This window comes from Buceros rhinoceros, unplaced genomic scaffold, assembly GCF_000710305.1.
Source record: "Buceros rhinoceros silvestris isolate BGI_N320 unplaced genomic scaffold, ASM71030v1 scaffold15141, whole genome shotgun sequence".
Lineage (NCBI taxonomy): Eukaryota > Metazoa > Chordata > Aves > Bucerotiformes > Bucerotidae > Buceros > Buceros rhinoceros.
In genome coordinates, this window is record NW_010396155.1 from 48,143 (window position 1) to 60,660 (window position 12,518).

Genomic DNA, 12,518 nt, shown 5'->3' on the forward strand with positions numbered 1-12,518 from the left:
TGCTGACTGAGGAACAGCCTTGGCAAACCGCAGCCATCTCTGGTTCGGTGAACCTTAAGCCCATTATTATCTTCACACAATTCTCATTTTCCTCTAAAACCGTTAACTTAAGTGGGAAGGAAGAGAAAGCGCTGCTGTGGAATCACCACCCACGCTACTCTGAATGTTAGCAGACGGTGGCAAATTGAATTTTCCTTCTCACAGATGAGCCAAAGTAAATGGTTGCATCAGAAACTTAAGGAATCTTCCTCTATTATTTTATAACACTGTTTACAACAGTGCACTAATGCAGAGATCACTGAAAGCTCCAGAAGCTGTACTGGCTGTTTTTGTGAACAAGACCAGCTTGATAAAAAAAACAGAATCAAATATTTGCCTTCTAAGGATTATGCTTCGAAGCAGCTGTCTCAATAAGAAGCAGAAGAATTGTTTCCACTGGTGAGCATTTGGTAAAATATCAAGAGGCAAAAAGCAAAGCTGAACCTCACTTCTGCAGCATGCTTGGCAGCAACACACAGCACAGCAATGCCCAAAGCCAGTCGCATTCTCTTTTAAAAATGGATTCTTATTTCAGGGCAGCGGAATGGGAAGGCTGGAGTGGTCCCTAGTACACTCACCTCTCGGATGGCACCATCGCAAACCCGTATTACATTAAGGAACGTCGGCATGACCTGGGGCAGGAACTGCACACACTTCAGCCCAAGAGATTTGAAAATGAAGGTGATGGCCTGAACTACCATAGTGTGGTGTTGGGACAAGGATTGGTCTCGGAAAATTCTCATCAGTGCCACCATAGAGACGGCTGGATAGAACTCATCCAGAGGGAGGTTTCCCATGTTCACCAGCATCTCACTGGTACTGTAGTCCGCTTGAAGAAAGAAGGTAGTGTCACAAGCTACATATTTTTTGTGGATCATAAAGCTATTCACTTAAAATAAATTCAGATGCTTACAAGAATCCTGGCTGGATTTGGACTCTGAAAGGCTGACGGCTGAAGCATCTCGTGACTGATCAATCATGCCAATGTTCACTTTGTGTTTGTAAGGGTCCAGAGCACCCAGCAACCCTAACACACGAATAGCCTGACAAGACAGAAACAAAAAGAACATTCGTCAGAGCATCATCACCAAGGCAGAAGTCAACACATGAACCCACGTTTGGAAAGGACCTGAGGATTAAAGACAGCAGATCTGGAACTAAAGAGACCGCCTCAGAAAACCGTCAATGCTTTACATTCAACTGCTGGAGGCCATTTCACTGACTCAACACTTTCATCCTCTTAAATCTGCTTTATTGTACTTTAATCAGCCACAACAGTGACCTTTCTCCTCCCTCCCCCCTCAAATCTACGCAGACATATTTAACAGCTCTCTTCCCCAAAAAACTTTTAGGAAGGTTGTGTGATAGCTTCATGTTCATACCTCTCTACGGGTGCCCTGGTTCTGCTCAGTCTTCAGGAAGTTCAGAAGCACCTCGAGCAAAGTTGGGTACTTCCTGTATGGTTCCACCACATAACCAGTGCTGGCCACAAGCTGCCCCAGTGTCCAAAGAGCCACCTGGAAAGATCCAGCCCAGAGGAGATTAATTCTGACCAGAGAATTTACTACGTTTCCCGATCCATTAGTCATCCACTTGCTGAAAGTGTCTGTGCATTTTAGCCACACACTGTAAAACACAGCAGTTTGAAAGCCTCGTGGTTTGAAAGCCTCCATGTAGTGGGTTTTAATAAGCAATAGTAAAGAAAGTGATAACCAGCACTCAGAGAGACAATTCAAACAGGCATTCAGTGAGTCCAAGCCTGCCAATAAACACTGCTTTTTTTTCCGTCTTCTTTTCCTTTGAGAACTCTGTACTGTGTCATGACAGGGACTGCAGTCCCTCATCTGTGTGTCATGAGCATGTCCGTATACTCCTCAAGAGAGACTTGAGTGATTTAAAGGTTCATGTTAGCAGCTGTGATGGGAACATGGATTTTTTTGTTATAGTTTTGGTCACAGCGGATGGCAAGTTTAGTGGAGTGGTCAAACACTTACCTGTCTTTTAGCCAGCAGGGAGGAGTCCTGTAGCATGTCCATAATTATAATGAAGAGCTCATCCACCCACTTCCTCATTTCCAGCCCGCTGACCTAGTGAAGGACAAAACCCAAAGTCCTCATCTGGCATTGCCAAAAGCTTAACAACTGACAAGCGTGGCACAGAGGTCCCTGCAGCACCCCTACCTGTGCAAGCTCCCCTATGGTGGCTAGGACGTTGTTAATCACCCCTGGATTTGGGTCTGGGTCGGGATCTTTCAGCTTCACAATCAGCGCCTGGCAGGTGACAGAGGAACAAGTTAAAATGTGTTTAGAAGGCTATTTGCTGTACATACTCTACTCAAAATTATCTTTCCTTCTGTTTACACTTCAAGTTGATTCCACAGAGGCTCAACTTGCATTACAGTGAGCAACTCAAAAGTAAATGAAACTTTTTTATGCAAATCCTGAATAAAGTTAGACTGCACTGTCACATATGTGCATTACTGAGGGTAACATCCACATCAAGCTGCAGCTCCTGGGGGTGAGATATCCACTTGCTGTATCACTTCACTTCAAAGTCACCAGGAAATGCAGAGACCCTACCTTAAGGATAGGCTCCATATACGGACGAATGAGGCGTGGAGCATTAGAAACCAGGTGACCCAACATCCTGGCACTTTGCTCTTTAATCCTGCCAACACCGCTGTGTTCCAGCTCTGTCAGAATCTGCAGAAAAGACAATGGAAGCATGAGAACAGGCAAAATAAAGGTAGGGAAAAATTCTTTGGATTTCCTCCTCTCCAGTCCAATGACAACAGTACAAAAAAAAAATCTCAGCACTTGAAAAGGGTGTTCTCTAAAGGAAACGGAAGCTATTTAGCATAAAAATGAATCGGTGTCTCCAAAACCATTTACATTTGAGGTGGTGCCATCCATTCACCTAAAAGCAGCACAGAATGTTCTTCCTCAATACAGCACAATGAACGTGGGGTGAAATAATGACTGTGATCCTTTCCCTCCTAATACAGCGCTTCAGTCCAAACATCTATCATCAGAAAGACTTCCTGAAACCTCCTGAGCTGGGTATTAAGGGTTTTCCAGAAGGGAGATATTCCTCCACTCTCCCACAGGTTCACTACAGCCAGATAGCCCAGTTCTTTAACATCATCTTAGTCTCAATAGCGAGCAGTCTACTTTCACTGAAGGCATCCCTCTTCATTACCTGGATTAACATCTTGCGCAGGAACGGCATGACAAAAGCAGGGTTCATGCTGCTCAGGCGACCCACGGTACAGATGGCCAGCTCTCGGATTTCAAATACTTGATCGTTCAGGGCCACAAAAAGAGCTTGCAAATTTTCCGCCTGGGCAAGGTGAGCATCAAATCGCTCATCCAGAGAAGCCAACACACAGAAACGTATATCAGGGTCTGCAAGAATACATTTGTTTATCTTTAAATGCAGTAAACTCCTGTTCTTATTATTGCCCTTATTCACAAACTGCCCTCAAAAATTCTTCACGACCTCAGGGAAATGCCAAGAGCTTCTCCAGTGTGAGACGCTACCTCAGTGTTTTACACAAGAACCAGGGTAAGTCAGCCCAGCAGATTCAGGGCTGCTCAGTACTGCCCCAATACCTAGATCAGCATAATGCCAACCTCCCGCACCTACAAGTAGCACATTTGGAGGCAGTGTGAAGAAAATTAACTCGTCTCAGGTTAACATATTGCAACTGAAAGAGTAAAAAAAAAAAAAAAAAAAAAAAAAAAAAGGAGGAAAAACCCAACAAAAGAGAAAAAAAAAAAAAAAAAAAAAAAAAAAAAAAAAAAAAAAAAAAAAAAAAAAAAAAAATCAGGTAGGAAAATCCGACAGAAGGGACCAATCCGTTCCCAAACAAAGTTGAAGGCTACAACACAGAACGGCAGCAAAAGAAGTCTCAGGGCTCCACCTAGTTCAAAGGATTACCAAGGGCACAGTTTGAGCATTTAACACCAGTGTTCTTCTAACACCTCAAAAAACAAGATCTGAGAAGACAAACTGGGAGACCTTTTTAATTTGTAAAGAACGTCAGCTTAAGTTAGTGGCATATATGTGCAAATTCTACCACAACCTTAATATCATGACCTGCTCACGTGCTAAAATTAACACGTAGTAGGAGAAGCCTTTTCTCTGAACCCCACACTAACCTGGGTCAGTTATTCCAACCACAAGCAGTTTGCTGAGAACATCAGCCACAACCTGCACCGCCGTCTGACTGACCACATGGGCATGACCACTGATCAAGTGGATGGAAGGTGTGAGCAAGCGAGAGCAAGTGCGGGCTGCTTCCATCCGGATCTCCTTGTGTTCGCTGTTCAGAAAGTGGTCTGCACAGTGCCGGACAAACTGAGTCAGAGAGTGGCCTAGAGAGAAGATGGGGAGTTTAACACAGGTTTACACCTCAATTAGCAGTCTTCCTAGGGAAGAGGAGCTTAAACAAAGTGCTCGCAGTACTCGTACTCTACTCCAATGCAGTAGTGTTTATATCCCACACCCCTGGACCTCTGCTCCTTTACTTCATCTTACCTTCAAACTCGAAGCTACCCAGCGTACGAAGGGCAAGGGTGATGCTACCCACATCACTGGCCTCTGGGATGTTGGTGAGGCTGGGGGAGGCGAGCTGATGGGCGAGGCCCTTCGGCATGCCTGGATGTCGCAGAGGCTTGTGCATTAGAACAAGGGAGAGCATTTTCAGCAGCCCATCCTGGATATCCTTCTTTAGCTGGGGGATCTGACGACTCAAGTCGTACAGCACAGCTGTTAGAGCAGGGCTGAAGGCAGAAGCAGGCAGAGAGAAGACAAACAGTATGAGGTGCATATTTCACCCTTTTGTTTATGCCTTTGCCCATCAGAAGATAACTGCAGACATTCGCACACCACAGCAACACCCACCAGCTGTGCAGAGGGGTCCTCGGGTGAACTCAGGGATGGGATGACCTTATGTGAACTTGGTGAGCAAACTACCCATACTGCAGCACATGTTGCTACGTTTGGCAACGTTGCTAGAATACTGTCACAAATCTAAGTGTTTCCTTGTACTTTTTAGACACAAAAGCAACTAAATTGACTTTGGTAACACTAATTAATCTAATCAGCTCTGTGCTACACGGCTACTTTCTCCCTGCCCTCCCAACAGCTTCAAGAGCTACAAAATTTCCAACAGGAACTGTCAGCTCCAAAGTTCAGCTAGGAGTAAACGGGAGCAAGTATTCAGTGCTCCAATTCTCCTTCCCTACCAATTCAATATGGCAGAAACCTGTTGCCTTCAGAGGCTTTCTAAATTTTTGCAGGCTGTTGTCAAATGTATTTGAATAGTGGGAAGTAAAGGAGATTGCTTTTGAATTCACTGACTGTTCTACATAAAGATTTCTTTAGACAGAGACCAATGCTCTTAAGCAACTCAACAGACACATTAACACTTAAAACATATTATTCTTCTGAAAAAGCTATACTACCTTCTGAAAAGTCATTTAAAAGCAATAATCTTCCTTCTCAAGCTGAAGACTTTCAAGGCCTCATTCTACATGGCCAACAATGCCATCCAGTGGCTAACAGAAAAATACACTCCCGTGCCTTGTGCTTACCTCAGGCCCACAGCCAGCATAGGTTCCAACAGCTCCTTGATGTCCTGCTGGATGCTGGGTCCCATGGCTCGGGCTAGCATACTAATGCAGGTGAAGACTGTGGCATCAACCTGCACAGACTTCTGCCTCCTGGAGAGGGACCACAGGAGTTAATTAAAAGGAGCTGTTATTTTTCAAACATCTTTCCACATCCCACTTCCGTGCGATCAGTCTTACAGAAGTACCTCTGATTTTAACACAACAATTTGATCCCACATTGCAAAAATGATACAAAGAACAGGGGTTTCAGCTTCTTCCTCTAACCTTCCAGACTTACTTGTGGGCAAAGTCCTTTGGAGGAAGAGCTGCTTTTATGATTTCAAGGACTTTTGGCAGGTAAGCTTGAAACTCAGACCTCACAGCCACAGAAAGCAAACCCAAGGCCTGGAAGGCTGCTGTTCGCTCCTTCTCCTTCTTCACACAGCTGAGAACATGATTCATGGTGTCTGGAAGATACTGATCAGCTGTCCAGAGGAGAGAATACAGATATTGGAACACATTTAAGTTTATACAGTTGCACCACATTTGCAACTGAATCTTTACAGTATAAAACTAGGGAATAGACAGCCATATCAAATTTGCTAACATGAGCAGTGGCAAACACGTCGCCACAGAATAAAATTTTCAAAGCACAGGGACCTTTCTTTTTTTAAAAAAAATTCACCAAATAAAAGAGCTATGAGAAAAAAACCACTGCAAAGGTTCTGTACACAAATAAGATCCATGCACCTTGTTTTTATAGTGATTGTTTGGAAATCTGGAATAACAACCCAGTTTGTTCCAACCCATTTATTGCAGGTTGGTGACTGCCCTCCAACTCTGATGTTCTCCCAAGTTTGCTTGATAAATCAATTGAACTGCTTTAAAGCCAGCAGGTATTTCCCATTTTTACTTGATATTTCCCGGTACATGCAACAGAGAAAATGGAAGACAGCTCTGCTGGATAATATTTGGGATATGTTGAGTGGGAACAAGAGAGCAGAGTTCAATCCTAAGACTGACATACTAAGAATAAAAAGCAAAAAGGAAGTTCTTTCTCTTATGGTATCAACCACAGAATTCAATTGTTTTCAATCCATTTTCTTCATCAGAACAACATTTTGGCATCATATATCAAGTCACACTTATTCAGAAAAAAGGACTGTCCTCCCACATAAGAATTCGCTCATCTTACAAGCACCACATTTGAATTGCTGCATCGCCTGCACAAGCTCCTCTGGACCAAAGAGAGCTGGATATGTTCCAGCCCAATCTCAGCAAAACTTCTAACATCCAACCATCTGTTGTGTCACCTGTGAATGCTGAAGGACGGAAAGCTGCCAACCGTGGTAGAAGATTGAGAACCGTCATCTGGATCAAAGAATTTTTGCTGGTTCTACACTTGAGAACCCACTGGCACACCTGAAAGGAAATAAGTTGGGCTTTGAAGGGATGGCCACTGGTGGTAACACATGACTGTTTATTACCTGGGTGCTTTAAGGCATTCTACTGACATTTGGCTTCAGAGTCCATCAGAAAGATGGATAATTAAGACCACTTCCAAATAAAGTAAATCACTTGCTCTAAGAGAGACAGTGACAAAGCCAGGACATATACAATCGAAGAGTTTTGGTGCCTCAATTCCATACTAGGCAGTATTGCCGGCTAGGTAAGGACATGAAGGACAACTGCTCTACAGGAACCTGTGTTATAAATGTTGGTAGACAAGCTGGAGAACGAACACTCACTTGATCAAACTTCTCTTCCATTAGATCCCTGCAGCATCGGCTTTCTACCAATGTAGACTTCGCTGGGACAGGGGAAGTTGAGAAACCCATGATTCCTTGGTGGGCACTGTACCCCAGAAGACCAGCCAAAGCATTTGACTGGGAGGGCTGAAGAGACTGGAAGCTAGTGAAGGGAGTGATGTGGCGAGGTTTGGTACTGAAGCCCATCAGGTCTTTGCAGTACTTGTCATGCACAAGCTGCTGCTGAGTGATCTCTTCCATTTCCTCTCTAAGGCGCTGGACAAAGCAGAAAAGCATGCTTGTTTTTTTCTAAAAAAAAAATTAGCTGAATAAGAGGTTCCCAACACTGCGCTCCCCAAATCCAAATGACCAGCATCCTGTACAATCAATATTCAAATAGCTGTAAAGCATCAACTAAGAAAAATCTAGCAAAACATGCAACAGAGTCCTCATTCTATAGAAAAATCTTTTTCATTGTAATTAATCCAGTTCCATCAGAGCTTAATACTCAGGCCAAGCTTGTTGCTGTTATTACAAATCAAAGCACGTCAGAAAAATAACCAACCCTCTGAATCCATGCTCAGATGGCTTCTCAGCTCGACATTTCAGACAGGATGGGGTATTTCCACAGACTGCTGAGTTGCTACACATTGTCAATCAATCCAGCAACCAAAAGTCACGATCCCCACTTTGTTCTCTTGCTCACCTCTCCCTCCATACTGCTGATTCTCACTAGCTCATTGAGGATCAGTAAGGCACCATGGATTCGGTCATCACGGTTCATTCCTTTCTCTTTGGCCAAAGTCTCGTCAAAGCCCTTCTCAGCCTCTTCATATGTGTGCTTGGGGGAAAAGAAAGAAAACAAACTCGGTGATCATGCAGAAACAAAGCCTGTGGAAATAAAGTAGTACTGCCAGTCAAGAGTTACGGATGCCCCATAATTTTCCAAGAGTAGCTGCCATCCTCAATTGCGTAATGACAAGTATAACACCACAAAATTCAGAGGGAGAAGTTGTGGACTCTCCTGTAGAGTACTTTCAACAGCACTAATCAAACAGCCAGTCAACCATGCCATGGTATAAACTTCGTCAGTATCTGCATCACATGCATGACTATGAGGAATCCAAGACAACATTTGACTGCACTGTCCAAACCTTGTGTGATATTATGAAGCCTGAATTCATGAGACAACAGCAGCAAAGCTAAGGTTCAGGCAAAATCTTTTTCACTCATGTTTTATCTACACTAACAAAACCACCTGCTAGTAGGAGATGGTAATAGATAGATGATTGCATAGTGGTAAAACTAGGTCAGGCTGCAGATAGAGCAATGGATTCTTCGTGGAGTTAAGTCTCTTGTTAGTTTTAGAGGGGGCTAAAGGAACCACTCACGTTGTAAACCATTACATTTTCAGCCCTTTCACAGGGAGGCAGTTTTCTACTGACAATCAGACATTCTGACAAAGGTGACACAGGTTCTTAGCTCAGGTTCTTAAGCTCTTCTAAAAGCAGGCACTTGATAATTTGCATTGCATTATGAGGAGCTGCTTCGAAACAAAGTTATTTTCTTACTCTGTACCACTGGGGCTTCTGCATCTCTTTTGGCTCCCGTTGAGTGGTGAGGATAAGGCAGGCTCTTAAGGCAGAAACAGCTCCCTCTCGGATGGCTTGTTTGGGATCCCACACAGCCACAAATATATTGTCAAAGAATGGCTGCACTTGTTGGAAGAAGAAGGTAGGCACGCTGATTGCCAGCTCACGCAGGACCAGAACCTGGAGGTGGGGATAGAAACAGTAACAATCTGTGAGGATGAGCACCCACAGACAAACCTCAAATTCTAGACTGTAGTATCATTCACTCAGATTGCCAATGTCTGAGCCTGAGCTGTTTCCAGCTCCATGCTTTCACAGTTCCGAGCACAATGGCGTCTCAATCTTCTTTAGTCCCTGGGCTAAGGTAGAAGCAATGAAGCAGCACTCTATCTGCCGTGAGAGCATCACAGATTCTCAGACACAGACTGGCAGCCATTCTGACCCTGACCAGAGCTTTTCTGCAGCTCTGTGTGCACCACTCCCACCACTGCTGTTAATGCTAACACTCCATTTCAAGATGGGTGAAGACAAAATAAGATCACTTACAGCTGCATGTCTTCGACCTTCGTTCCTGTCAGCTCCCAGCCATTCCAGAGCTCGTTTCACCTCAAACTCCACATATTCAGCAGTGAAGGTGTCACCCGCCATGGCAAGCCGCCCGATAGCCTTGGAGGCCATCTCCATCACAACAGGGTCATTGGATGGCAAGAGGTTTCTCAGGTAGTTGGCAAATCTGCCGATACGGGTGGCGTTACCTCCTTCAACACCGATAAGGCTTGCTGTAGAGAAAGGGGGCAAGGCTGTAAGTTCTCCCTAAGAGTCAGTGAGGCAGACAGCAGGTAATCCCTGGATGAGAGTTAGTATTCCCCATCCATTCCTTAAAGATTCCCATTAACTCCTAAACTGCAAATCCACAAGAAAAAAAAAAAAATCAAGGAAAGGGCCACCATTCTTTCAAGCCTGAGCTTGTTAGGTGGGCAGGAAAATGCACCCAGAAGCTTCATAGATTTTCCCCATTTTTAGTTTAAAAAGAGAAAAAAGGAATCCACCCTGGGATCACAGACCCATTCCCAACAGAAAGGCATCCATCCACATGCAACTACTATGGCTAGTCTGCCTTAGCAGAGAAGTCAAAGATCGAATGGACCAAGGAAATTGCTCTCCCCCTCAGCTCTAGAGATGGTCTCTCCCAGGCAGGGTGGAGGCACATTGGCAGGCAGGACTGTGGCGGAATCTTTCACTGCTGGTGCCTGGGTTGTACCTGCTCTGTTAATAGAGAGACCATCAGAGCCCAGGGTTGTCAAGCCAGCATCTTTCAACAGCACTAAATTCACAGAAACAATTTTGAAGTGATACTGTCAGCTGGAAATCAACACAGATTTCTCCAGCTAAGGGTCCTCAGCTGTCTTCGGATGTGTGTCAACGTGTTGGGACCGGATGATTATGTCTGTGAATCTAAACCACCTCCTACTCGGTGTTTGAAGCAGTAACTGCTACAATACAGGCTACTGGCTTGGAAGGCAAAGTATTTCTTCGAACTGATTTCCCTAAGAGTCAAACTGCAGGCAGCTCTGCCATGTCACAGCGAAAGCACAACCACAGCAATCGACGGAGCAGCTGATCAAAACCAAAGCAGAAGTGATGGGAGCCCCTCCCAGGAATGGAAGCTGCTGTTGCTGAGCCAGGTAAATTTAACCAACAAAAAACTATCTCCTCAGACAGAAGAGCTGAGAAAGTCAGCCCACCCTGATACAGATCAAAGGACAGCACAAACTGTTCTCAGCTGAGCTCAAGAAGAGCATTTGCATGTGCTCAGCACTCACACTGGATGCTCAGCTCCCAGAATTGTTCAGGGCTCATTAAGCACCAGCTTTTCAGCCATTCTCAGCACTCAGCAGCTCCCATGCTGACACTTACAGACAGATTCTCAGCGCCCAGCAACTAGTACGCACCCCGCGTACTGAGCAGCTAGACAAAAGGCTCCAATTATAAAAGCTCATTCCTTTTGTTAAAGATGGATGCATGAAGAGAAAACTCACCAGAGGCATTAAGCACCTTCACTCACCTATAGCCAAAATGCCACCCTTCCTTTCATTTGCATCTGAGCTAGAGACCAGCTCAAATATGTGATGGTTCAGCTGATCATAAAATCTGGTAGATTCTTCCTGACTCATCTGTAAAAGCAAAAAGTTCCAATCAGCTTTCAACATTTTCTCCCTTCTTCCCGCCCCCAAAACATCTATAAAGACAATGCTTGAGATCATTAAACAGAAAGAAATTAAATCAATCCTACACTACAAACACAAAACAGTATCTCCTTTCTCTTTGTGCCCTAGATGTGTCAAGACGTGGTGCTTGAGCATCCATCTGTACCACCCCTCCGCTCACCTCTCCTGCGTGCTGGGGCAGAGGTAAGCTCCCTGCTACGCCCCACCTCCTCTCTAAGAGCAGCTTCCAGAAATCCCCATCCCCAAAGCACCCAGCTCAGGCCCCAAACTCCTATGATAAACACAGACAAATTATCTCATTTGCAGCACTCACTTCGCGGAGCTCCATGGTGACATAGTGTTGCAAGTCCTTGGCAGCTTTCGCCCTCGTCTCTTCACTGCGACTCTTCAAGCCATTGGCAAATTGTTGGAGAATGGACACGGTGCCTGACATGGTGGTATGTTGGGGCTTGGGGACATCAAGTCCTGTAAGCTCTTCAAAGAGACACCTTTTTTTACTGCTTTCAGCTGCTGAAATCTCTGAGCTTCTTTCTTAATGCTGCCCCTGCCACCTGTTTCCTATTGCACGCAAGGATGCTGTGCCAGTAGAGCACAAAATTACAAGTAACGACTATATTCCTTAGGCCTTACAGCCCGCTGATAAAACTGTATCACCACAGAGTATCTTGACCCCCAGCCTATTTGTTCTCTAGTTCTCAAATACCAAACTATGCTCCAGTAGGTCAGGTGCCCAGTCCCATGATGATCTAACTCTAAATCCAGGGTTGAGAAACAGCTGAAGAATAGCAGTCAGATGAGGGTTTGCCATCGCCCTATAATAAGCAGGCACAATCATTCCAGGATTCTATCATCGTATCTGACTCCTCCTTGAACCCTTCTATCCACGTTTCTCCACCAGAATTCTAGTGTTATGCCTACACAAGGAAGACTCGGCACTCAGGGCCTGGAAAGCGTTACCTTCTCCCGCGGATACTTAGAGATGGGAAATATACTTATAGCAACACCAAACATTGCAACAGGGTATTTGCTACCATAACATGCAACCAAACTTTCTCAGGAGTCTTTATGTGGAAAATATTTCAGAGGACTGAACCCCTCGATTTTCAGATTACATAAGTGCAAACCAAAACTTGACAGAAGGGCCCACAGCCACACAAGGCTCCAAAATTCAGACTCCTTTTCCCTAAATACCCCCTACGCCGTCACTAAGATCCTCCGAGAGCACAACGTGAGGCGGCTTCAGGGCTCCTCCGCGGCAGGGAACAGGAGGAGCTCTCCCGGGCGAAGAGAGCAGCC

The 12,518-nt window shown here is 44.9% G+C and overlaps 1 protein-coding gene across 1 annotated transcript in view; it reads right to left on the reverse strand.

Moving 5' to 3' along the window:
* MTOR (mechanistic target of rapamycin (serine/threonine kinase)) overlaps positions 1–11,655 on the reverse strand; it is a 59,155-nt gene extending 47,500 nt beyond the window's left edge. The window contains 18 exon segments of the mRNA XM_010145825.1: positions 618–868; positions 953–1,082; positions 1,422–1,556; positions 2,034–2,126; positions 2,220–2,309; positions 2,619–2,741; positions 3,238–3,443; positions 4,200–4,415; positions 4,579–4,823; positions 5,637–5,765; positions 5,953–6,139; positions 6,968–7,076; positions 7,403–7,678; positions 8,109–8,243; positions 8,974–9,174; positions 9,541–9,773; positions 11,060–11,168; positions 11,536–11,655. Coding sequence (XP_010144127.1) covers positions 618–868; positions 953–1,082; positions 1,422–1,556; positions 2,034–2,126; positions 2,220–2,309; positions 2,619–2,741; positions 3,238–3,443; positions 4,200–4,415; positions 4,579–4,823; positions 5,637–5,765; positions 5,953–6,139; positions 6,968–7,076; positions 7,403–7,678; positions 8,109–8,243; positions 8,974–9,174; positions 9,541–9,773; positions 11,060–11,168; positions 11,536–11,655 — 2,988 coding nt within the window.
* Positions 11,656–12,518: the final 863 nt, after the last annotated feature.